The 27,536-nt window shown below is 36.5% G+C and overlaps 1 protein-coding gene across 1 annotated transcript in view; it reads left to right on the forward strand.

Moving 5' to 3' along the window:
- Positions 1 to 23,151, forward strand: part of LOC143887738 (perakine reductase-like) — a 41,530-nt gene extending 18,379 nt beyond the window's left edge. The window contains exons 2-7 of the mRNA XM_077391903.1: positions 9,522 to 9,692; positions 11,116 to 11,316; positions 11,474 to 11,646; positions 21,911 to 22,007; positions 22,491 to 22,644; positions 22,760 to 23,151. Of these exons, the coding sequence (XP_077248018.1) occupies positions 9,522 to 9,692; positions 11,116 to 11,316; positions 11,474 to 11,646; positions 21,911 to 22,007; positions 22,491 to 22,644; positions 22,760 to 22,941 (978 nt within the window). The 3' untranslated portion in view covers positions 22,942 to 23,151. The remainder of the gene's footprint in view (positions 1 to 9,521; positions 9,693 to 11,115; positions 11,317 to 11,473; positions 11,647 to 21,910; positions 22,008 to 22,490; positions 22,645 to 22,759) is intronic.
- Positions 23,152 to 27,536: the final 4,385 nt, after the last annotated feature.

A 27,536-nucleotide genomic window follows, 5' to 3' on the forward strand; every position in this document is an offset into this window, starting at 1 on the left:
CTTCGAACGTCCGAAGACCCTTCGGGCGCCTCCTTAGGGCGTTCGAATCTCGTGATTTGGACTTTTCCCAAAACTCGCTAGAACACTGTTCCTTTCAGATTTTCTACTCGAAAACCCTTCTTTCTTATTCCTTTAAACATATTAAACATCTTAATAAGTTATTTATTAATCTCCTCACTTGATTAGGGCATCTAACGCGAAAGAGTGCGAAGATCTTCGGGGAAAAACCAATTTCCTCAACCTTAATCAATGGTTCTTCGATCGAAGAACACAAGGCTTGATTTAAATCTATAGAGATATGATCTCTTCTTTATTCTCAAGTGATCTAAATCTCTGTAGAGAGTAGAATTGTTAGCCCAAGGGTTCTCCATGGGTTCACTCAATCACCTTGTTTTGATGATTAACAAACGCAAATTGATTAGTCATTTATGGACTAATTGTTTGCCTTGAGTGTTGTGCTATAGACAGGTAATTCACAGGTCAATCCATGCTAGCACACACACACAAATGGCCTAAGCTCTAAGATGAACCAAACAAAGGACAAAGGAGCTAGAGCATACTTGGACAAACCATACCTTGGAGGATCAACCAAGGAGAAGTTCCACACAACCATCTCAAAGCATTGAACAAACAAAGGAAGATCAATGAAGGCCAAAGCTTGTGGATCAACAACTTTCAAAGGAGCTTGAACCAAATAGTGGCATCATCATTGGAAGGTGTCAAGCAAATAAGCTCAACCTTGAAGATCCCAAAGCAAGCCAAGCACACCATTGAAGATCAAATGAAGATTGGCTCAAGAGAACAAGAGAGTACTTAGAATGGTAGTATGAATCACCTTTCTCTCTTGTGTTTTCTCTTATCAAGGCATATCTTAAAACCCCTAAAAAATATGTTTTTCAAAGAGACTAACACACCCTTTAAGGACTTAAATGGATAGGTGAATGGCGATGGTGGTGTACTAACATGTTGGGACCCATATGGCATTCAGCACAAGAATGAACAAAACAGAGTTCCGAAGCAACAACCTGGACCAACAACTAAATCCTATAAAAACTTGTTTAAAACATTTTCAAATATTTTTGAAAATATTTTTAACAGATAGCTTTCATTTTTCTCATATCCGTAGAGTATAAGAACATCGAAATCCGATTAGAAACGAAGGAGATATGAATTTTTCAAATGGGACACTGTTTGCTGGAAATCCAGTCTCGGAACTCCGAGAAATGCTCCAGGTTCTTAAAATTAAATCTCTGTTTGGTTTCTCGGAACTCCGAGAAAACCTTCAGAGCTCGGAACTCCGAGAAAATTCTCGGAACTCCGAGCAGTGTATTTGTTCAAAAAATTATAGCCGTTGGAGGCCCAACGGTTAGTTGACTGTTTGACCCGAAAATAGTTGTTTTGCCCATAAAACGGTCATATTGAGTTGGGACACCATATATACCCATCTAATGGGTCTAAAACACTTGAGGAATATTGTCCAACTCTAACAAACCTTAGAAAATCATTTGTGAATCATTTTTGGGTAAAAACTCTCACCAAACTCATTATGCCTTGATTTTGGGAAAATCATTTGAGATTGGTTTAGGTTTTCATTTGCAAATTATTCTTGAGAGAAAGTGTGTGAGTTACAACTTTTAATCAAGCCCAGTAAGAGGCTAATACTTCTTCTTCTTCTTCTTCATTCGATCGGTGGCAAGGGCATCCGTGCTTAATTCCCTTGGATGAAGCGCTTAGAACTCGGCGGAGAAGGAGAGTCATTGTAAAGGTGGAAGGGCATCCTCATTTAATTCCCTTGAGAGTTTAATCGCCTCGGAGCCGGGCGTCGTGGAGGTCTCAATAGTGGAAATCCTCAAGTGCGACCTTGAGTAGAGTGGAGTAGGCCTTTGGCCGAACCACTATAAATCCTTGTGTCGCTTGCGTTGGTATTTCTCGATTTCTCACTCCTTCTCTCACTCTCTTATTTGTGCTTGTCTTATTATTTAGAATTGAGTGAGTTAGCATTGCCATCCAACGTGAATATCTTTACATTGCTAATTAGCCCACTAAATCTCCTAATTAAGTTGGTTGTTTAAACAAGGGTTTTTAAGCTTATATACATTTGGGAAAATTGATTAAGCTTAACTAATTCAACTTAATTAACCAAGGGATAAAACTAGGGTGAAATTAGTAAAAGTTTTCAAGAGGCAAAAGTTTTATAAACATCCTATTCACCCCCTTTCTAGGTTGTCAAACCAAGTCTCTACTTGGATTTCAATTGGTATCAAAGCTTGGGCTCTTGATTAAGACCCTAATCGGTTAAGAGTTAAACGATCTAGTTTTTTGGCAACTTAAAAGATTGGATCTAGACTACCTATTTTGGATGGGTCGGATTATGGATCATGGTTGATCCATATGAAGACATACTTAAAAGGTCTAGATAAAGATATGATAAAGATAATTGAAAATGATTTTGTTTTAAATGGTAAATCTAAAAGATTAAATGATTATGATAAAAAATTATCTTTACTAAATACAAAAGCCCTAATTGCAATATGTTGTGCATTACCACCTAACATTTATGAAAAAATATCCTCTTGTAAAAATGATAAAAATGTTTTGGACTCTATTAAAAATCTTCAAAATCAAAACATGTGCTTAATGAGATTATCTAATGAAGACCCCTTGGATAATGCCGAATTCACATTTGAAGAACATGTTGAAAATGTCCAAGAATTACATAAGAAACTTGAGGATCAACTAGCTAAGAATTCAAACTTGAAAAACAATTTAGCTAGTATTCACAAGGAGTTTAGGTCACTAGAAATAGATCATGCACATCTTAGTGAAGAAAGTGAAATTTTTTAAAAAAGATTTTATTGAACTAAGTGATACCATTGCTTCACTAAGAGAGAAAAATCAACTCCTTAAAGAAGAAGAAGAGAAAATCAAAATGCTTTCATCTCTTGAATTAATAAATTTTAAAACGGAAATCAATGACTTAAACATCAAGAATGAAACATTAATGCTGGAAAATCATTATTTACAAGAAAGTGCAAAACATAGTTTTCATCATAGTCATTCTTGTAAATCATTTTGTTCATCCCGTCCATCTACCTACTCATATATGTCTTGTGATTTTTGTGGTACATTTGGACATTACAAATCTAAATGTATGTTTAGATTTGTAAAAAGTAATAAGTGTGTTTGGGATAGAAAAGATACATCAACTAGAACAAACTTGCTTAGAACCAACATGGTTTGGGTTCCAAAATCCCCTTACTTGAATCACATCATATGATTAGTAGATTTAGGGGTGATGAGCTTAAAATGAAATATCATTTGAAAATGAATTTTTGATACAATATGCTTATAGTTGGTTAACATTTTTGTATCAATATTCAATGTGCTTAATTTGAAAATCTTTTTAAAAAAAAAAAAAAAGTGTATAGATACTATATGCCTATCTCTGTTTGAATAACATGTATCTATATATCTTCTTGTAATTCAAAGTCTAGATGCTTAAATGTAGTTAATATGAGACTTTGATATATTGAACTTAATTGAATATCATGATTAGAAACATCTCTCTAAGTGCATACATTATGATTTAGATCTTCTTGCACTTAGTGATCATCCACAAAAGAAAGCCACTCTAGAGAACATTAATGTGAAAACCATAAATTGTGCTTATAGGATATTCAACCACACCTTTGTGCCAATGTGTTCAAATTAAAGTTTCAAGTACATCTTTAAAATTTGAACCCATTTTGGTAGTTGCTAGGAGTTGGGTTAAATATCACATCATTCTAGCAAAACCAAAAGAAAAGAAACCCATAGGTTTAAAGACTTGAATTTAAATGGAAATTTTTGGCAATCAAATAATACTTGAACAAAAATTTGAGAAAATGCCAAAGTATCATTCTTTAAACTCTATTTTTGGACAAATATGACACTTGCTAGATAATTATGTACTTCAATTATTTTAAATATCATTTCTAGTAAAACTAAGATATTAGATTCCATGTCTAAGAAAACAACTCAAATCCCTTCTTAGACATCTTTTTGTGCCTTAGGTGAACAAACATTTTTATTGCTTTGCACCTAGTTGTCCTATCAAACCCATTCTATTACATGCTTAATGATTTTCATCAAATACTAGAAGAATCATAGATGGGTCAAATCTTATGTATTTTCAAAAGAGCTTTGATTGATTATCTTTTCATGATTTAGATGAACCTTGAAATGTATAAGTAATGTTATATGTATTTTGTTCAAATAGTCATGAAAGTTCATGTTGGAATGTGTATATCCAAGGTGGATTTTATCATGTGATATATATATATTTATATACTCTAAAATCCTTGGATCTTTCCCTAGAAACACAAAAGGATATAATGTGTAGGAAAGTTGAAACATGAATCTAGATTCAATGTATGACTTGAAATGAAAATATCATAGGAATCTAGAATCATATTTGGGCATTTACTTACTTGAGTAAAATTAAAATTTACCAAGGTGGTCGTATACATTAGATTGTGATGGGAACATGTGTCTCCCACACATTTTTGGTTTTTCAATAGGGCTTATGCACCTTGTGCCTAATGCCTTGTCATTTTACATGTGTTTGTGGATGTAGATGTAATGTTTGGACCATGCACATTATGTGTCATCCCCTTTGTGTCCAAACATGGTAGATTATCCATGGAAACCTTGCTGATCATATCTTCTCATAAGGTATACTCTCACCTTCATGAATCATGGATGTCTCTCTAAGATATAGTATTTTATTGACCATTCTCACTATGTCTTAGTCCTATAGAATTGAACTCAAATTGGTATATACATATTCTATAGTTATCACCCCTTGTTTGATAATATCTACACATATGAGATGTTAAACCTTAATCTTAAAAGTCACTCAATTGGTGCCCTTAGCCTTTTTAGATTCTAAGAGAGATGGTACATTCGCATCAATTAAAATATCTAACAAATTGGCCTTGTGCCAACATTTCAAACATGAATAGGTATACATTTATATGTGATCTCCCTAGCTAGTTATGTATGTTACATACTTAGGGAAGTAAAACGTGAATTTGAAAAATATTAAATCACATTTAGGGGGAGCATGAGCTAAAGATTGAAAATCTTTTGTGCTATGCTTGTTTATCATGATGAGCTAGACTATGACTCATTTTATCATGATAAACTGACACTTGGAGAGTAAGTGTCATTGTAGCCCAAGGGTTGAGTTTAACATGATATCTTTTGGAAAATATATCCAAAAACCTTTAGAGTCTATGCAAGGATATTCCTTTGGATTCATGCATTGCATGACTCATTTTCAAAGGGGGAGCTTAGTAGGATAAGATTTTGTCCTAAATGGCTTGTCATATGATATTAAATGTGTATATCATTATGTATATGATAAGTACACTCATTTGGAGCATTGTTGCTTCATATGGGTTATGACCGGGCTTGTCTTGTGTTTTCAAGTGTAGTTGAAGACAAGAAGCTCATAGCCTATGTGTTAGTGTCATATCCTTTAGGCTTTTTGACTTATCTTGGATGGTCTAATATGATATCATTTATTCCAAGAATAAGTTTTGGTTGCCAAGTATTCCATTGTCATATCTTTGGCCTATTATGCCATGTCATGCCTTAAATCTTAGGTTTATCTAAGGCCAATGACAAATACTAAGGGGGAGAGCTAATTGTTGCTATCTTTATGTTTATATGGATCATTGTATGATGCTTACACTATCCATTCAAGCATTTTCCCACTAATTATGCTAAAAATTGCATATCATTAGATTAAAAAAAAGAAAAGAAGGAAGCTTATCTGTCATTTTAAACAAAAGCTAAAACTTGCATATCTTTCTAGATCTACATTCATAGGAGAAAATTATTCTTGCTAATCTTAATCTCTATGAATTTGAGTACTTTTCATGTATATTTTCTCTTGGCAATCAATATATCCATGATAGAGCTCACTGTCATGCCATATATCTTAATAGTTAGCCATATTAGGATCAAATGTCCATTTCTATGCATGACAATTTAAGAGAATGTTTTTAACTTGAAAAATATATATATATTCTTGCTTATCATAATGAATAACTACACACAACCTCATGATAAGATTCTAATAGGAATTTCAAAAACAAAAGGGGGCTTATCATGCTAAACTATACACCTGCTTATTTTCTTTCATGGTAAGTAAAATACAAGCTTTAACTTGCTAATCTATTATTATATTACGGGTCATAGGGTAGATTTATATTGGATTTATATATATATATATATATATATATATATATATATATACACTAAGATACACTTCAAAAATTTGTGCTAAAATTGAAATGTCTCTTTGTTTTGCCATCATAGGCTTGATTTGTTTAGTGATTATTCATTTCCTATGTTGATTGTCTCTTATCATGCCATATATACTTTGGATTATACTTTGATTTTAATTGGTAACTCATGATAAGAAGTTAGGGGAGCATCATATTCTCATTGAATATCTTTGATGCTTTATGTGATTGTGCTTAAATGCTTAATCCTTCCTTTTTGCTAATGCCAAAAGGGGGAGAATTTGTGTAATTGATTAGATCCATAATCATATGCATTCTTGTACAATAATTTGTTAAATATAACTTATGCATATGTTGAGGGGGAGTAGTCGCACGCATCTTGCTTATCTAATCCTCATAAGAGGATTTTCCCACCTCTCTAATCAATTTGGTTTGTCATCATAAAAAAGGGGGAGATTGTTAGCCCAAGAGTTCCCCATGGGTTCACTCAATCACCTTGTTTTGATGATTAACAAACGCAAATTGATTAGCCATTTATGGACTAATTGTTTGCCTTGAGTGTTGTGCTATAGACAGGTAATTCACAGGTCAATCCATGCTAGTACACCCAGATGGCCTAAGCTTGAAGATGAACCAAACAAAGGACAAAGGAGCTAGAGCATACTTGGACAAACCATACCTTGGAGGATCAACCAAGGAGAAGTTCCACACAACCATCTCAAAGCATTGAACAAACAAAGGAAGATCAATGAAGGTCAAAGCTTGTGGATCAACAACTTTCAAAGGCGCTTGAACCAAATAGTGGCATCATCCTTGGAAGGTGTCAAGCAAATAAGCTCAACCTTGAAGATCCCAAAGCAAGCCAAGTACACCATTGAAGATCAAATGAAGATTGGCTCAAGAGAACAAGAGAGTACTTAGAATGGTACTATGAATCACCTTTCTCTCTTGTGTTTTCTCTTATCAAGGCATATCTTAAAACCCCTAAAAAATATGTTTTTCAAAGAGACTAACACACCCTTTAAGGACTTAAATGGATAAGTGAATGGCGATGGTGGTGTACCAACATGTTGGGACCCATATGGCATTCAGCACAAGAATGAACAAAACAGAGTTCCGAAGCAACAACCTGGACCAGCAACTAAATCCTATCAAAACTTATTTAAAACATTTTCAAATATTTTTGAAAATATTTTTAACAGATAGCTTTCATTTTTCTCATATCTGTAGAGTATAAGAACATCGAAATCCGATGAGAAACGAAGGAGATATGAATTTTTCAAATGGGACACTGTTTGCTGGAAATCCAGTCTCGGAACTCTGAGAAAATTCTCGGAGCTCCGAGAAATGCTCCAGGTTCTTAAAATTAAATCTTTGTTTGGTTTCTCGGAACTCCGAGAAAACCCTCAGAGCTCCGAGCTCGGAACTCCGAGAAAATTCTCGGAACTCCGAGCAGTGTATTTGTTCAAAAAATTATAGCTGGTGGAGGCCCAACTGCTAGTTGACTGTTTGACCCGAAAATAACCGTTTTGCCCCTAAAACGGTCATATTGAGTTGGGACACCATATATACCCATCTAATGGGTCTAAAACACTTGAGGAACATTGTCCAACTCTAACAAACCCTAGAAAATCATTTGTGAATCATTTCTGGGTAAAAACTCTCACCAAACTCATTGTGCCTTGATTTTGGGAAAATCATTTGAGATTGGTTTAGGCTTTCATTTGCAAATTATTCTTGAGAGAAAGTGTGTGAGCTACAACTTGTAATCAAGCCAAGAGGCTAATATTTCTTCTTCTTCTTCATTCGATCGGTGGCAAGGGCATCCGGGTTTAATTCCCTTCGGTGAAGCGCTTAGAACTCGGCGGAGAAGGAGAGTCATTGTAAAGGTGGAAGGGCATCCTCATTTAATTCCCTTGAGAATATAATCGCCTTTGAGCCGGGCGTCGTGGAGGTCTCAATAGTGGAAATCCTCAAGTGCGACCTTGAGTAGAGTGGAGTAGGCCTTTGGCCGAACCACTATAAATCCTTGTGTCGCTTGCGTTGGTATTTCTCGATTTCTCTCTCCCTCTCTCACTCTCTTATTTGTGCTTGTCTTATTATTTAGAATTGAGTGAGTTAGCATTGCCATCCAACGTGAATAACTTTACATTGCTAATTAGCCCACTAAATCTCCTAATTAAGTTGGTTGTTTAAACAAGGGTTTTTAAGCTTATATACATTTGTGAAATTGGTTAAGCTTAACTAATTCAACTTAATTAACCAAGGGATAAAACTAGGGTGAAATTAGTAAAAGTTTTCAAAAGGCAAAAGTTTTATAGACATCCTATTCACCCTCCCTCTAGGTTGCCAAACCAAGTGTCTACTTGGATTTCAAGAATAAACCAAAATTATATTTTAACTATATTTACATACCTCTTTAGGAGATGGATATCCAAGCTTTTCTTCGTTCTCCTCTCTCAAAGCTCCACAAAATTTCTTCTTAGGGTTGAAGTTCTAAAATCTGTAGCTTAAGAGTTTATTTATAGACTCTTGTTTTTAAGAGTCCTAATTTAGCAGGCTTTTGGAAACCCTAACTCATTTTGACTAGGAAACTAACTTGTTTCTAATTTTTAATTTAATATTTTATAATTTTATATTTGAAGACAAAAATACCCTCTCCCCCAAACGTTGGAACGTTTGGGGTATTTCAGATACATCCAAATTGAGACTCTGTCGAGAGCCACCCTTCTTACTACCTCAAGCTATGATGCCGTTGAAACATTGCTCAAAGAGGATTCAAAAAATAAAGAGAAAACAGAAAAGAGAAGGGTGACTTTATATACACAAGGACTCCAAGAAAACAAAGATTTTATCTTTATAGATGAGAGTGACTTTATATGCATAAGGACTCCAAGAAAACAAAGATGTTATCTTCCTACAAATCAGCAACAACTCCAAGCAAAAGACTCCCTTGATCTACAACTCAGCACTAGACTCCTTATCACTAATCATCCCATGCCTAATCCCACTCTAATCTAAAAACTACATGACTTATCTCATTAAAACTCAACAACTAGACCTCCTATAGACATGGCCTTCACAAGCGCACAAACTTTCATGTCAAAAAATGTGGGTAGTGCTTTAATTCTATTCAGAAGTTCATTATTTAATTATTACCAAATTCAAATAACAACTGTTGCACCATTCCTTTATTTTATTTCCTTCTAATGAAATTTTTTTTCACAGGTTTCCAAGTTTGGGTTTGGTTGTGCCAGTCTTTCTGGACTGTATAATATTCCTCTCTCTCACGAGGATGGAGGTTTAGTAATTAAAGATGCTTTCCAAAAAGGGATCACATTTTTTGATACATCAGACATTTATGGAGCTAACAATGACAATGAAATCCTTGTCGGGAAGGTATGGCACTATATTTAACAAAGAAGGCATTAACATAAGAAGAGGCAAGCAAGGACGATAAAAATGACACCGTAAAGGGGAAATATGACTTGGTAGTTTTTTTCTTTCTATTAATAACAAGAAGTTTATTGAAGGAAAGAAAATGACAAACAACTTGAGGAAGAGAAAATCTTCCACTTTAGTAGAATTCTTATGACAAAAGGAGTCTGAATAAACCAATCTTCTCTATTCTGATCCCTGATAATACCACACCACACCCTGCAAAGCTAGGATTGGCAAGAAAACAGCCATTAAAGCTCAGTTTGACAGACAAAAATGGCGGAGGCTTCCACCTTTCAATTATCCACTCTAGATTACTTCTGATATGGCCTAGTTCCTTCAACTATACTGTTGCACTCCTTCCTTACCAACGATACCACCAAACATTTTTTTTAATGGCACCACCAAACATAACAGCCACAATTTGTTCTTCCTCAAATTGGGCAGAAAGATATACCTTGAACAGTGCTGAGATTGATTTTGGCATCATCCAACCAAGCCAGCGATATCAAGAATGATCTCCAAACCTTTGTTATATCACCAAAATTTCATTAGCACCAAAGTTCTGTTATAGAAAAGAAATGAATCAGTAAAAGGCCCTCTGTTTCTCCATCTCTGAGTGCAAATGCAACTAGTTGAAACCTACATGCATCTGTGTTGTAGCAATTAGTTCTATTTTTTTTTTTTTTGAACGGTAAGCAACAAGTTCAAATATTCTTTTCATCTCTCACAACCTTTTGCATGTTCTGTTTCAAAAGGCCTCTCTTGGTTACCGGTTGATCGATACAAGGAAACTGAGGCTGTTGAAACCTTTTAATGTCCTTTTTTCTTATGTTGAAAGATCCAAAGTACGAAGAGTGATATCGATCATAGTCACATAGCCACAAATATCTCGGACCTTTTCAAAATAGCTTTTGACACCTGGTTAAATTATAAAAGACAAGGTGAGTTTGTGTCATTATCAAAACATGGTAGCACAAATAATAGTAGCCTATTTTTATTGTATATTTTCCTTAAATTATACATTTTTATATGTTTATACATATTGTATTTACTTCAGTTTTTCCCAATATAAACCTGAAAGTAGCAAAAAAAAATTTAAACTCTCCCAGGATACACACTTGCCGAGAAGTACCTGAGGCAAATATTTGTGACTATGATATTGATGACTAGTAGAACAAGCATGAGAGAAAGAACCACATTATAGCAATCATTATTTACTTCATAGACATCGTGAAATTTTTTCACTGGTGTTCTTCGAAGCTGCACCAAGCAAGTTCATGTTACTCGAGACTTGAATTTTGTTGGGATATGTTTTACCTATGAGATATTGATATTAGATTCTGGATTTTATAATGTCTTGAAATTTCATTAACATTCGTAGGCACTGAAGCAACTTCCTCGAAGGAAAGTCCAATTAGCCACCAAGTTTGGCATCTCCAGTATTGGAGAAGAAGTAGTAATAAAGGGTAACCCAGAATATGTAAGAAAATGTTGCGAAGAGAGTCTTAAACGTCTTGATATGGACTATATTGATCTGTTCTATCAGCACCGCGTCGACAAATCGGTACCCATAGAAGACACTGTATGTACTAAAGAAATTCTCATAGAGTTGTGGATTTGGTTGGATTATGCTTTTTAGGATGATATCCTTCGTTATTAACAAGGGATATTCATCTAAGTCTAATGTTAATCTATCATTAGTAACTAATTGGGATTGAAATGATTTTCTGGAGGGGTAGATGGGGGAGCTCAAGAAGTTGGTGGAAGAGGGGAAGATAATGTATATCGGATTATCGGAACCTAGTCCGGATACTCTAAGGCGTGCACATGCAATCCATCCTATAACTGCTGTACAAATGGAATGGTCTTTGTGGACCCGTTTAATTGAAAAAGAGATAGTCCCCCTTTGCAGGTTTGTTCATATCTCACTCTCCTTTCGTGCATATATTAAATACACCTATTGACTGAGGATTTCAGAAGTGCATACTGTAAAGAGTGAAAGTTCTCTTTTGGGTGGGTGGAGGTGCCTCTCTTCCTCTCTCTCTCTCTCTCTCTCTCTATATATATATATATATATATATATATATATATATATATATATATATATATGAGGAAACTGTTGGTGAGCTCACCAAACTTATGGTGAGCTAGCTTGCCCAATCACTTGGGTCCCACATTTTGGGGAGTGATCCAAACCATTCATTTGCAAGGCCTTATCATAGATAGGGGGTGTACCAAAAATCAGCTCCATAGGATCATCCTAACCCCTCCATTTGTGGAGGACAAAAATGGGGCAGATTTGTGTCTGTCCATTTTTGTCCTCCACAAATGGAGGGGTTAGGATGATCCTATGGAGCTGATTTTTGGTACACCCCCCATCTATGTAAGGGGCTTTCAAATGAATGCTTTGGATCATCCTAACAAAGTGGGCCCCCATGTGATTGGGCAAGCTAGCTCACCAACAGTTTCCTCAACAGTTTCCTCTATATATATATATATATGAGGAAAGTGTTTCTAGTCCGGCCGACTAGAGATCATTCTCTAGTCCGCCGCCCAAAAACACATGGGTCCCACATATTTGGGTCATGAGCCTCGGCGGTTAGTCCTCTTAGTTGTTTTGCTTTATTCACAAATTTTGAGGGCTCCGGGGCCACATTCTTTTCCAGGTTAAAAAAATGTGAAGGTTCACTTAAAGTAGCTAGCTTAGTTCAGAATACCAAGAACACTGGTAAAACTTCTATTACATGTGATTGTTATACAAGTTTCTAACAGTGAAGTGTTTAATGGCTCTGATCTTTGTGCGGTGGAGCATGACAATTTATCTCTAGCATTAGAATGTAAGATCTGAGCAGTTATATATGATATTTGCCATTAAAAAAAAATAAAATCTTTTTTACGTTTTTTATTTTGTTAGGTAAAAAAAAGGGGAAAGATCTCCTTGCTTTACTTCAGCTTGAGACGGTGCTTTGATTAATATCAAGCAGCAAAAAGTTATGGAAATCTTTGCCCAAAGTAATTCTATATGGACCACGTTAATTCTCACAAGATTCTTGTAGAACATACAAGTTTGAGCACACCTTTTGACTCAAAACTGACAAAACATAGCAAGAAAGTATTTTATTTAAAGTAGGACCTAAATAATGCAAAAACCAATATGGATAGAAATCTAACTTCTGGAAGAAACTCATATTCAATTTTTGTTGATATGATACCAAATTATGATGCAACTTACTGTGGAAATATGAAATAACTATCAATGGGAGCTCTTGACTATAATTGTCATCAATATACCTCAAATCTGGAATCAAATAAAAAATAGATTAGTGTAGAAAATGCACAACAACTAATTTTTCAATGGATAACAAATCCAAAGTATGAAAATCCGTTGCAAAAATAGATTTGATCTTGGTTCATTATAACTGTAGATCAAACCCCATGAAAATCCTATGTTAATTTTTGAAAAAATTCTCAAATTTGGAGATTTCTCTCCAAGAAAATCTCACGAACTTGAAAAAAATAGGCATCAAAACTCTGGCTTCATCTTTCTTATTTCGAAAGATGCAAAAACTACCCCAATAAACGAACTCAATTATATGCATATATAAAAAAAAGAAAAGAACCTTGCTAGAAAGCTCTAAAACCCCAATCCAAAATCTCTCTGCTTTTGGCAAAAATACCCTCAATTAAACTCCTTACAAAAACCTATGAATAGTTACGCGAATAGTATAATGAAGAGTAATGTGAATTGTATTATGAGTATAATGAACAGTAATGTGCATAGTATCATGAGTATAGTGTGCTCTCTTTTATTCTATTTCACTTAAGTAACCTCACTGAAACTTAAAAATACCTATTTTACTCCTATGACTTAAAATCTTTTAAAATACTCATTTAAAACCCTACAACTGCAATAAAAAGTTCCTTTGGTGATAAGTATGAGCCCCATCTACATCAAAATTTCTCTCACAAATAGTCCCAACTCCTCTCTACTTTCGCTTATAGGTCAACCTACTATGGATTTTGAACAGCAGCCATGTGAGATTCCTTCGTCTTTTTTCTTTCATAAAACTTGGTGATTTTTGGTCTACTTTACTATCACTCCCTCTTGAAAAGAACTCGACCTCCCGTTCACATCATCCTCTTCCAAATATAATCGCTTTTCAAACTAAATATCACGATAATGATGTACTAACAATGAATGAAACTTCAAAACTTAACTCATCCAATTGACTGACCTCTTTTGCTGATCAACTATATGTCTCTTGGTCAATCCACTCCAACACCGATTAATCATACATTAATTTTCTTGACACAATTTCTTTGGATGGTATTCCCTAATGCATAATTTTATCCCACTAATTCCGCTGACTGAGGTATTAAATAAAACTTCTCTTGGATTAGTTTGTGGTTTTAGAAAAGATTCGCATGTCTCATAGGATTCTTCACTCAAATCCTCACTTGTTACTCCATCTTCTTCTATGCCGAGCACACAATCAAGTGTTTTCTTTTTTTGCGGATGTAGATTTGTGGTGTGGCTTGGTTGAGTAGAATATGAGAGAACAATGTTGAGTTGTGTAAATTCATCTCTTTAACCTTTTGATTATGTCTTTCTTCTAATTTATTCAATATTATTTTTTCTACTTAAATCTTTACTTGATTCAGGACAAGAAGGCTTTTTAGGAGACATGGCTAATACCAATTTAATGCAGTATGTATAGGAACGTAAATCTAACCCTTGGTAGAAATAAATATCCAATATTGATTCTTTTCACTCTAATTACGAAATTATGATGCAACTTCGAAAATAAATATGAACAAACAGTTGATGGGTAGCTCTTGATTAAAATTATCAATAATATACCTCAAATCTGGAGTTAAATAGAGTTAAGTTAATACAATAAAATCACATCAACTAACATTTCAATGGATAACAAGTTAAAGGGATGAAAATTTGCAGCAAAAATAGATTTAATCTAGGTTGATTACAATCGTCGATCAAATGCCTTGAAAATCTTACAAAAATTGATGCATAAATAATTGCAATCTTTTAGTTCCCTCTCCATTAAATTCTCCTTGTTCGGCTACAAAGCGAAAAAAAAATCCTCCATGTTTTCTATGCTTGTTCCCTTATTAGGTGAAAAAATGGGAATGATCTCCTTGCTTGAGTTACTTCTTGACTGAGACAATGTTTTGATTAATAGCTTACATCAAAAAGTGATAGAAATCTTTCTTCAAACTAATTCAAGTTAATTCTCACAAGACTTGTATAACACACAAGTTCGAGCATACCATGACTCAAAACTGACAAAACGTAGAAAGAAAGTATTTTATTTAAAACAGGACCTAAATAATGCGAAGCCAATAGGGAAAGAAACTTAACTTTTGGAAGAAACTAATATTCAATTTTTGTTGCTATGATACTAAATTATGATGCAATTTACAGTGGAAATATGAGTTAATTATCAATGGGTAGCTCTTGACTACAATTGTCATCAATATACCTGAAATCTGGAATCAAATAAAAGATAAATTAATGTAGAAAAGTCACAACAATTAATTTTTCAATGGATAATAAATCAAATGTATGAAATTCCACTGCAAAATAAATTTGATCTCGATTGCTTGTAACTGTAGATCAAATCCCATGGAAATCCTATGCAAATTGTTGCAAAACTTTTCTCAATCTTGGAGATTTCTCTCCAAGGAAATTCCACGAACAGGAAAAAATAGTCATCAACTCTGACCTCATCTTTCTTATTTCAAAAGATGCAAAAACTGTCCCGATAAGTAAACTCAATTACATTCATATAAAGAAAAGAAAAGAACTTAGATACCTAATCTAAAAACTCTACTTTTCACAAAGATACCCCCACTTAAACTTGCTACAAAAACCTATGAATAGTGATGTGAATAGTATAATGAATAGTGGTTTGAATAGTGTCCTGAGAGTAGAGTGTGCCCTCCTATATTCTAATTCACTTAATTAACCTAAGTTTTGAAACTAAAAAATACCTCTTATACCCCTGTGACATAATAGCTTATAAAATACTCATTTAAAGTCCTATAAATAAAATTAAAAAGTTACTTTTGTAATATGGAAAACAGTCGGAGTGAAATGGAAAAAAGAATGAGTTGAGTTCTAAGTTTGTCTTGTGATGATCTAATCTTCTTGGAAGATAGAGAAGTGTGATAAAGATTTGTCCCTGTAACAAAGATCTAATATTCCAACAAATTCACTATTTATTTTATTTTATTTTATTTATTGGTTTTGGAGCATTAAAATGAAGACGCTATCCATGTCTCATGATTTATGGGATGTAGTTGAGAATGCATTTTCAGATTTGAGTTTCAAGATGTAAGATTGACTGCAGGTCAAAAAAATAAGTTGAATGATAACAAAAAAAAGGATGCCATGCCTTCCTTACCTTTCAGCGACCCATTAATATGGTAAACTGGGGTAAGCAAGACATTTTTCTTTTCCTTTCCAATTTAATACAAATTTATATTTTTTGGGAAATTGTGTTCGTATCTATTAATAGGTTTTTGGTTTACAAGACCAATTGCAGCAAATGCTTGTCAAAAAGCATTTGTAACTAATCGTGTAGGGGTTTTGGTTTATTACTAGGAATGTTAGGTCTTTATTGGATAACACAGTTGTTTCACGATCGACATTCGGTACGCACTTCACTGATTCACGAGTCTCAATTATGGCAATGAGCCTTATCTCCAAGATTTGGGCACCAAAGTGCACGCTTCTATGAAGGTACTTACTAATAGTCATCGAGCAGGGATGTAAGTCGACCGTAGTGATCTAACAGTGCCGAGTGGAAGGGATGTCGCTCAATGGGTAATGGATAAAAGTTACTCTAGCGATAATAGGCTGATCTTCCCCAAGTGTTCACATCGACAGGAAGGCTTGGCACCTCGATGTCGGCTCTTCGCTACTTCTACATGAGATTTATTCCCCACTTCAGTTCCATCATGGCGCCATTTACAAAGTGTCTGAAAAGGCCTCCTTTCCATGGACGGCTAAAGTGGAGCGGAGTTTCCGTTAGATGAAGCACAAGTTGTGTTCGACACCTGTGCTTGTCCTTCCCGATTTTGAGTTTCCCTTCGAGGTGCACTGTGATGCAATAATGTGGGACCATTAACATGGTTAAAGCTAAACCGTTTGAAGTTCAGGAACAACATGGTACTCTTTCTACCATTACATTAGTATAGATATGGTTTAAAATGAAATAGTTGGCAATTTATTTGATATAGAACACTCATATCGATAAAAGCCATGATTCTTACCCAAAAACAATTACAATTTGTAGTTATTGACCAACCAAAATGAAAGAAGCTTCGCTCGTTTAGTTAAAAAATGAATCTTAGTTATCGTTTAGCTCAAAAATGAATCTTAGTTATCGGTAATTGTCATTGAATCAAGGGGTTTATCCGTGGTTATTTTTATTTGAGTCAAACCACCATATGCAGTAGCTCCTTTAGGTTTCATTTCCCCGGATGAGGCAAAAGCATCGGCTACCTTACGGGCACCTGGGATCAGGGCGCGCCCTTACAACCCCCTAACCCCAGAGCGCGTCCTTACTCGCACCTGAAAGCCAAGCACGGATGATTGCCCAAAAAAGGAGGAATTCCTGGCCGCTACCAGACTCCCACTCCCAATTACTCGCCTAGCTATGATGCTGGATTTTTAGATCTGCCTGTAGTGCCCAAACATGTGACACTTGGTAAGGACGCTGCCAGCACTCACTGTAGATTAAGATAGGTAATGTGCCCATAACTAGATGTGAATGGTGTCCTGAGAGGAGTGTGCCCTCCTTTATTCTAATTCACTTAAGTAACCTAAGTTTTGAAACTTAAAAAATACCTATTATACCCCCCTATGACATACTCAAGTCAAGTCAACTCAACTCAGCCCTTGTCCCAAACTAGTTGGGGATACCCCTATGACATAATAGCTTATAATTTTTTTTGAATGGTATAATAGCTTATAAAATACTCATTTGAAGTCTTATAAATAAAATAGAAAGTTATTTTTGTAATAAGGATGAGCCCCATCTACGTCAAAACTTGTTTTACAAATTGTCCCAACGCCTCTCTTTTGCTTTTGGGTCGATCTAGTCTAGATTTTGAACAATAACCATGTGTGATTCCTTTAAATCCCTTTTCTTTCATAAAACTTGGTGAATGCTGGTCTACTGTATCATTACCCTCTTTTGAAAAGAACTCAGCCTCGAGTTCAAATCATCCTCTTCCAAAGATAATTGCCTGCCAACATAAATATCGTGATAGTGAACTATGAATCTAAATATCATTCTTGGTGATATACCAACATAATATCATTCGTCCTCTTCCATCCTTCTCATTTTTCTTTCATAAAACTTGATGATTGTTGGCCTTTTAGGAACAAAAGGATGTTACATTCCATCATTGAACTAGTTACATGATTTATTCACCTTGATATGGATTGTAATTATTTTTGTGTATCATGGTTTAATTATCTCCAAAACCATGATAATTAGTGATGAAGCTTTGGGAGAGGGTAATTGAGCATAGACTAAGAAAAGAGACTAAGGTGTCAAAGCATCAGTTTGGCTTCATGTCCGGACGATCAACTATGGAAGCTATCTTCTTGATTAGGCGGTTAATACAGAGATTTAGAGAAAATAAAAAGGACCTTCATATATGGTTTTCATTGATTTGGAGAAAGCATATGATAGGGTTCCCAGGAGTGTTCTGTGGTGGGTCCTTGAAAGGAAAAAAGTGCCTACTAAATTTGTTGATGTGATTAAGGATATGTACGATGGAGTAGTAACTAGTGTCAGAACCACGGATGGCACGTCTAGTGAGTTTCCAATTACAATAGGAGAGGATCAGCTCTAAGCCCTTATCTTTTTATGCTAGTTATGGATGAGCTTACGGAGGGTATTCAGGATGAGGTGTCGTGGTGTAGGTTATTTGTAGATGACATAGTATTAATCGACGAAACCAAAGCAGGAGTAAATCCTATGTTAGAGTATGGAGAACTACTTTGGAATCCAAAGGTTTTAGACTGAGTAGGACTAAGACAGCGTATATGGAGTGCAACATTCGTAATGTAAGGAGGCGGGACGAGGATGTAGTAAATATGACTAGACAGGAGGTACCTAAGTATCTTGGTTCAATTCTACGTAAGGAAGGAGAGATTGAAGATGATGTTAACCATAGAATAAGAGCAGATTGATTGAAGTGGAAGTTTGCTTTAGGAATTCTGTGCGCCTGTAAAATCCCTACCAAGTTGAAGGGAAAGATTTATAAGACAGCTGTGTGGCCAGCCATGCTGTACGGCTCAAAATGTTGGGCCACCAAGAAGCAGCATGTGTATAAGATGAGTGTAGCGGAAGTGCGAATGCTTAGATGGATGTGTGGCCACACAAGGTTAGATCGAATTAAATATAAAGACATTCGTAAAAAGGTGGGGGTGGTACCAATTGAGGAGAAGATGAGAGAGCACCGCTTAAGATGGTTTGGGCATATCCAATGTAGGCTTTTGGATGCTCCAGTGAGAAGAAGTGACTCGTGCCAAGTTGATGAAGTAAAAAGAGGTAGGGACAGACTGAAAACAACTTGGGTAGAAACAGTTAGGAAAGACTTGAGGGCTAGGAACATAACAGAGAACATCACCTTGGATATGATAGAATGGAAGAAAATGATCCATGTAGATGAACCCAACTAGTGTCAGGAGTAAACTTAGTCAATTTTGAGCTGGGTAGATCCTTTTCACCTTCTTCATGAAAATTTTCTAAAAGATTCATTAGCCGAACCCAACTAGTTTGGGATGAAGGCTTAGTTTAGTTGAGTTGAGTATGGTTTAATTATTCGATTCAAGAAAAGGGACTTGCAATTTTTTGGCAGAGAAGCTAGTAGAAAATTTCTTAATTAAAAGATTGAACAGTGTGCTACATGCGAAAACTAAGGCTTTAACAGTGTTCTACATATGAAAACTAAGGCCAAAGTCATGGTGTATCAACAAATACTACTTTGAACTAAGGAGTGTTGATAAAATAGTAGCCAAAACGTAGCATTTATAGAAGAGCTATTATATACATATCACCAAATGCTAATTATAGCCTCAAGCTATAGCAGATACTCCCATGAGCTCCAGATAACAAAACATTAATGTTCTTGTGATCTTGCTTTTTTATTACAATATGATGCTGTTTTGGTAATCTCTATAATCACTATCCCTAGGCCCTGTTTGGATTGCAAGAATTTATTAGTTCATGTTTGGAATGGAAAAATATCACTAAGATTTTCTACTTTTTTTTACACACAAAAATAATAACTTGAACCAAACCTATTCAATTTTAGAGGGACCTTGATGATAACCCTTCAAATTAACTATAATCATATTGTTTCCCTCTAAATCATGGAAAGAAAATTATTCCTGAGAAAAAAATTCCACTGTGGATTTTTTTTTCTTTGCAATCCAAACAAGGCCCAAATGATATCTTAGGGAATTTTTAAATTTATGTTCATCAAAACATTGATATCTGATTAATTAGCCCCAGCTACCGCTATCCTTGGGAAACAAAAAGAGCTATTTTAAAGACTTAAATTGTTCTTGTGATCTGGCTGATTGATTACAATATGATGTTGTATTGGTAGTCTCTCTATAATTACTCTAGCTAAATGATATCTCAGGGAATTTTGAAATTTATCTTGAAAATTTGAAATTTAACAACGTCCCCACCAAAAAAGAGGCGGAAAAATGGCGACTTCGTGCGCTCCCTCCCTAGGGCTTCCGCCTAGGGAAGGAGGCTCTCTCTCTCTCTCTCTCTCTTGGAATCGCGCCATCTCGTCTCTCCCCATTGCTGCTTTTTTGAGCCTCGCCCTCTGTTTCTCATCTCTCCCATTGTTGGCAAAAGATGAGCCCTGGAGGCCGAATCGGGAACTGTGGAGGCCAGATCTGGAGTATGGCTCTTCCATGGTGGCTAGATCTAGGGCTGTGGAGCCAGGATCTGGGGCCGTGGAGGCTGGATTGGGAGCCGTGGAGGCCGGATTGGGAGTCGTGGAGGCCGTGAAGCTGGATCTGTAGTCGAGGAAAACCGTGGAGGTTGTCGGAGGCCGTGTAGGGCTGTGGAGGCAGGATCTGGGGCCGTGGAGGTCGGATCTGAAGCCATGGAGGCCGTGAAGCCGGATCTGGAGCCGAGGAAAACCGTGGAGGTTGCCGGAGGCCGTGAAAGGCCATGGGGTGCTGGACCTAGAGCTATGGAAGGCCAGCTATAGGCGGTGCGAGGTCGTGGAGGCCGTGGATTATCGGATCTGGAGGCCATGGGGGATCTGGGAGGCTGTGGATCGCCGGACTTAGCAATGGGGTTGCTGGGTTTGACCGTAGGAGGCTGTGGTCTTCGGAATCAAGATCGTGGGTGGTGGCTTGAGGACGGGTGTGATGGCTAGTGGCAATGGAGGTGGACGAATTCTTGATGATGATGATGTCATGATGATGGTGGTGGCTGAGACTCCCCCGGTGGAGATGACTTTTGTGGTGGAGATGTAGAAGGGATTGGAGGTGGTGACTGTGGAGAAGGGGGTGGTCGTCGGCGAGAGGATGACCCGCCGGGTTTTGGTGATGGTACGAGGTGGAGGCCGTCGGAGATCCGACGGTGTTGTTGGGTGGTCGGCTATCGTGCACGGTTAGGGCGCACAATAGCTCTGGGCCTCTGAACGGGATTTTTGAAAATCGAATTCGGAATGTGGTAGAGAAGTCTGTGTGACGTGGCATGTCACGATCTTGACTTTGTTCCACAGTATGGCACTTTTTGTTGATTTCGTTACAATTGAGGCTATTGGGTAATGTAAGGGGTAATGGGCTTTTCTTTTGGGCCAAGGGGCCAAGGAGAATGCTCCTGGGCATTTCATCCTATGTAAATCTGGTGGGACTACTGGTCCCCATTGTAAATTTTGCTAGTATGAATATATTTGTCAATTTTCAAATTTTTTTTTGAAATTTATCTTCACCAGAATATTCATTTTTGATTAAATTGATGTACATTACCATTTCCTTCTACGTATGGCCAAAATTTTAACTATCATGTATGCTTGTGATATCATTTCTCCGTGATTTTTTTGTTTCAATCTGTGAACGTCAATGTTATTTGATACTTGATGTTCTTGCTGCCTTCATGCAGAGAGCTTGGTGTAGGAATAGTATCATATAGCCCGCTTGGCCGTGGGTTCTTTGGTGGGAAGGCAACTTCTGAAAGTTTGCCTGCAGGAAGTATTTTGGTATGAAGTTAATTCTTGCCTAGCATTTTATTCCATTTTTACTAAATGACATTAGAACTTCAATCCTTTTCTTTCCAAGAATATTGTTTTTTTTTTTTTGCTACCATTATTTTTTTTTCATAATAAACTGGAGTCTCCTAGTGCTAGTGGTGGGAGAGGGGTTGTGTGGGTGAAGTGTCTAAAAATCAGGAAACAAAAAACATAAAATTAGTGTCTCCCAATTGATGAGAAGAAGCTAAAAATCAAGAAACAAAAAACTCTACTCAATGAGATCAACTTTTTTCTGCTTTTTAGCCGGTTCCCATCACCCTTATCTCAATTGACCCTCTCAAATCTCTATCCTTCTCCCACCCACCCTACCCCTCTTTCAACACTTGACACTGATTTATCAAGAAAAAAAAAATCCTGGCCGCCAGACATGGCCTCAAGTTCTTTCCTCATACGTAATTGAATTTTCTGAACTCATCCATTTTTTGTAATTAGGTTAACCATCCAAGGTTCACAGGAGATAACTTAGACAAGAACAAACTCTTGTACACGCGTGTCGCGAACTTAGCTGCTAAGCATTGTTGCACTCCTCCTCAACTAGCTCTTGCATGGGTACTCTATCAAGGTGAAGATGTGGTTCCTATCCCAGGTAAACAATTCTCACAATTTCCATTTCAAACCCATTTCAACATATTATAAAAAGAATCACTAACGATCTGATAATCTATTGTTCTACCTCCCATTTCCCCTCTCAATTTCTACAGGGACAACGAAGATTAAGAATCTAAATGATAACATTGGCTCCTTCAATGTGAAGCTTACAAAAGAAGACCTGAAAGAGATTTCAGATGCTGTGCCTGCTGATGAGGTGGGTGGCCCCAGTGAATTGGTTGGCTTCGCTAATTTTAGTTCGAAGTTTGCAAATACCCCTCCAAAGAACAACTAATTCTAGATTTCGTTTTGGAACACCTAGTCAACTCATTGTTTATGAACGTTTTTATGAGGTTTTGAATTGTAATGCATCTTCGGCCTGGACACCCAATACAAGTGGCCAATGCTTCCTTTTTTATGCTGGCATGTATCTATTTTGGTCATAAGTTTCTCTAAGTTGGTACCTGTACTTTAAAGTAAAGACCAAGCTAAACATTTCTGCGTAGGATTGACTTTTTCCAAGTTTGAAATCAATCTAAACGGTGGAAAGATTCTGCTATCACAGTAAATCCTAAATGCTAGACTGCATTTGAATTGCATAATCAGGAATCAAAATCAGCATCCTATTTTGATTCCATAGAAATAGAATGGAAAAAAAAAAAATTTAAAATAAAAAAAATTAATTCAAAAAATACCAATGAAAATTTCATTACGATAGGGGCTAAATCAGAATGGCACCTTTTGGGACATTTCCCCTAGGGCCCGTTTGGAAGCTGAGAAGATTTTGATTTGGATTTCTCACATTTGCAGCCCATTTTGCGTTGTGATTTGGATCCGGATCAAATCCTTGGATTTCCAAATCAGTGACTGACAGTGAAACAAATCAGATTTCCAAATATGCTGTGAAAATAAGTAATTGGAAATCCTCTGGCAGTTTCCTTCTCCCTCTTTGCTCCTCAACCTCTCTCCTCCAATAGGAAGTCCCCACCCTCCCTCAACATGAGCTGGTTGATCTATTCATTTTATATTCGAAACTTAATTCTAAATCCAAATACAAAATATGAGGTATCCAAATGGGCCCCTAATGAATTCTGCCTTTTGTCATTTCTGCCCTCTGATTCCATTCATTGTTTTGAACCAAACGCAGAATTCAGGCATTAGCGGAATAGGATGCTGATTACACTGCTTACTATTCTTGCAATCCAAATGCACCCTTAGAGTATTCCATTGCTTCAACTAAAACTATCAATCCAAATCATTTTGAGCGTTTAATTATCTCTAAGAGAAAATGAATGATATAAAATTGGGGATTAACCCATCTTCCAAGATTGTGATCTAAAATTCCAAATTAGGTCTGCAAATTCTATTACTTTCAAAGGATAATTACTTCATCGCATTTACAAGATTCAATTATCTACAAGAGATTATTAATACAAGTTGAGTTTGTAAGAATTTGCAATATAAATCCTGCTTATTTTTGGTGAAAAAATATTGAATAAACAAGAAGAATCCCATATAATTCAATCACAATAAGCAGAGATCCACATATTAAACAGTTCTTTTTTCCTTTTTGCGTGGGCAAGCTAGGGGTTAGGTACGCCCGAACCATAATTTATCAAAGCAAGAAGGATAGAAGAATACAGGTGACAGAACCAGTGTTCAAAAACTCCTTGACTCGGCAAGGAACTCCCCCGAGTCGACTCCTTTTTGCTTTGGCCGTGTTCCGCATTGCACCACATCCGCATTCCGCATTTTGCCCTACATAGTCATTAAACTCCTTCGACTCTCCCAAGTTATGACCGCATCAACCTCGTCAACCGCATTCTTGGCCGCGTCTGCGTTGAGTCGACAAGGATTTTTCCTGGCCGCGTTCCGCGTCAAATCCGCGTTTTTAAACACTGGACAGAACAGAGGTAGATGGCTCCGCTAATGCAGAAATGGTGAGGAAAATGGGTGCACCCAAAGAGGAACATAACTGAATTATACTACATAAAGAAATATTTTACTGACAGTTCAAAATCCAAATGGCTGAAGGAGGGAGACAAAAAATACATATTATTTTCATGACATTGCAAGTGCTATGAGGAGAGGAAATCACATCTTGAAAAGAACGTAGTGTCCAAGGAAATTGTAGATTTTTATAAGTCTCTCCATACGGTGGAGGCTGGTGAACTCCCTATGATTGGACCGTGTTGACTACAGTTCAATCGAGGAGTCAGATCGAGAGTTTTTAGAGAAATAATTTAATTATGAAATGATAACGTTGGCCTTTATCCCTTTAGAAGAGATCCGGCTCCTGAGCCGAACTGATTTTGCATTGCTTTTTGTCAAAGTTGTTAGGAGGTTGTAAAAGGTGATATATGTAACTTCTTTTAGGCTTTTCACGACGGTTTGGAGTTTGACAGAAGCAATGGGACGATATTCATAGCTTTGATTCGAAATGTCCAAGAGGCAATTGACCGACATATTTCAGTCCTATCAGTTTGGTGGGGTGTCTCTATAAGATCTTAACAAAAGTTCTTGTGGAGAGTTTGAAGAAGATATGGCCAAAAGTTATATCTCCATTACGCAATCCACTTTCAACCAAGAAAGGAAAATTCTAGACAGTGCTTTAATTGCAAATGAGGTAGTAGATTACTATAATAAAGATGAAAAAAAGAGTAGTAGTCACAGCCTTCTCTAATTGGAGGCTTTCTTTAGCTACCAAAATCTGTCCAAAATGCAATTCTAAACTTTCCAAAAGTCTAAACTGATCTTAAGCTGCCTACTAAAAAACGTATGATATGTGTTACATAATACAGCTGGTAAAAAATACACAAGTGTAGATAAGTTATCTACACACTAGCTTAAAATACAGTGGAGGGCATATTGTTTGGGTGATCCAAACCATTCATTTGATTGGCCCTCACATAGATAGGGTGTCCACAAAAAATCAGTTCCATAGGATCATCCCAACCCTACGATTTTTGGAGGTAAAATGGATGTGTATAAACCTTCACAAATCTGTCCATTTTTTGCCTCCATGGTTCGAAGGGTTAGGATGATCCTATGGAGCTTATTTTTTGTGGACACCCTATCTATGTGAGGGCCAATCAAATGAATGGTTTAGATCACCCAAACAATGTGGGCCTCCATTGTATTTTAAGCTAGTGTGTAGATACCTTATCTACACTTGTGTGTAGAAACCGTTTTCTCATATATATATATATACACACACACACTAGTGGGACACCCCGTGTGATGCACAGGGAGTGGGAAAACATTATATTTAGCTTCTCATGATAGACAATAGAGAAACTGAAAATTACGGAAACCTTATAGATCGGAGGGTTGCAATCATCCCATCGAAATGATTTTGGGGGCACAACCTATTTGCGTTGCGGCCCATCAAATGGATAGCTTGGATCATCCTATGGTGTTGACCACAAACTTAATTTCAAAAATCTGGATGGGGCCTACAATTTGGCCTTAATGTTAATGCACGACCCACACCATAGGATGATTGAAATCATTCATTTGATGGGCCACAATGTAAATAGGTTGTGCCCCAAAAATCATTTCTATTGGATGATCACAACTCTCCAATCTATAGAGGTTTCCGTAATATGCAGTTTTTCTTTAGATCAGAGGGCTATGATTATCAAATGGAGGGTTTGGATCTGGGGTGGTGCATACAATTCATTTTGAAAAATACAGGTGGGGCCTACTTTGTTCAAAGATTTGAAGAAAATAATTTTTGGGCCCACCAACTGTAGGGGAATTACCAGTGCAAAGATTAGAAGAAATTAATTTTTGGGCCCATCAAAAAGATTTTGAAAAATATTGGAGGGTTTGACCCAACCCTAAGGGTCCGGGTGACACGGGCCATGTAAAAATGACCCTTGAAAATTTACGGAATCTTGGACCCGTACCCGACCAAAGAACTGTACAACATTAACAGGTTGTGCCCCAAAAATCATTTTCATACGTTGATCCTAGCCGTCCAATCGATAGAGGTTTCCATAATATGTTGTTCCTCTTACATCGGACAGTTAAGATCACCCTATGGATTTCTTATTACAAATGCATAAAGGAGGAGGGTAAGATTGAAATTATGTGCCTTTGTTAAAAAGCATAAAGGAGGGGGTAGGATTGAAATTATGTGGCTTCAATGGGTGCCTCTGTTAAAAAAAGTCAAAAAAAGTGATGTATAATTCTCATAGATTTTTGGGAGAAATTCAAATAATTCCCTTAGTTTCCCTACGGGTCACGAATTTTGACCAGTACCCGGCCCAAGAACTGTACGAACCACATCACAGGTTGATCCAAACCATCCATGTGATGGAACACAACATCAACAGGTAGTGCCCCAAAAATCATTTCATACGCTGATCCTAGCCGTCCAATCTATAGAGGTTTCCAGAATATGTTGTTCCTCTTACATCGGATGGTTAAGATCACCCTATGGATTTTTTATTACAAAAGCATAAAGGAGGGGGGTAAGATTGAAATTATGTGGCTTTCATGGGTGCCTTTGTTAAAAAGCATAAAGGAGGGGGTAAGATTGAAATTATGTGGCTTTAACATGCGCCTTTGTTAGAAAGCGTAAAGGAGGGGGTAGGATTGTAAATATGTGGGTTGAATGAGTGCCTTTGTTGAAAAAAGCCAAGGAAAGTGATGTGTAATTCTCACAGATTTTTGGGAGAAATTCAAATAATTCCCTTAGTTTCCCTTCTTCTATATATATAACTAGTAAAAGACCCGTGCGATCCCAGGACGACAAAGAAAATGTAAATGATTAATTAAAAAGATGTTCTAAAACTGTTCATATATGGATAGAAAAGAAACATCAAAAAATTGGAAGGCAATAAAAGAAAGAGAACCCATTTCCATGATCCCGTGTTATGTAAA

This window comes from Tasmannia lanceolata, unplaced genomic scaffold, assembly GCF_043159265.1.
Source record: "Tasmannia lanceolata isolate RefF3 unplaced genomic scaffold, GAP_Taslan_0.1 ptg000012l, whole genome shotgun sequence".
Classification (NCBI taxonomy): domain Eukaryota; kingdom Viridiplantae; phylum Streptophyta; class Magnoliopsida; order Canellales; family Winteraceae; genus Tasmannia; species Tasmannia lanceolata.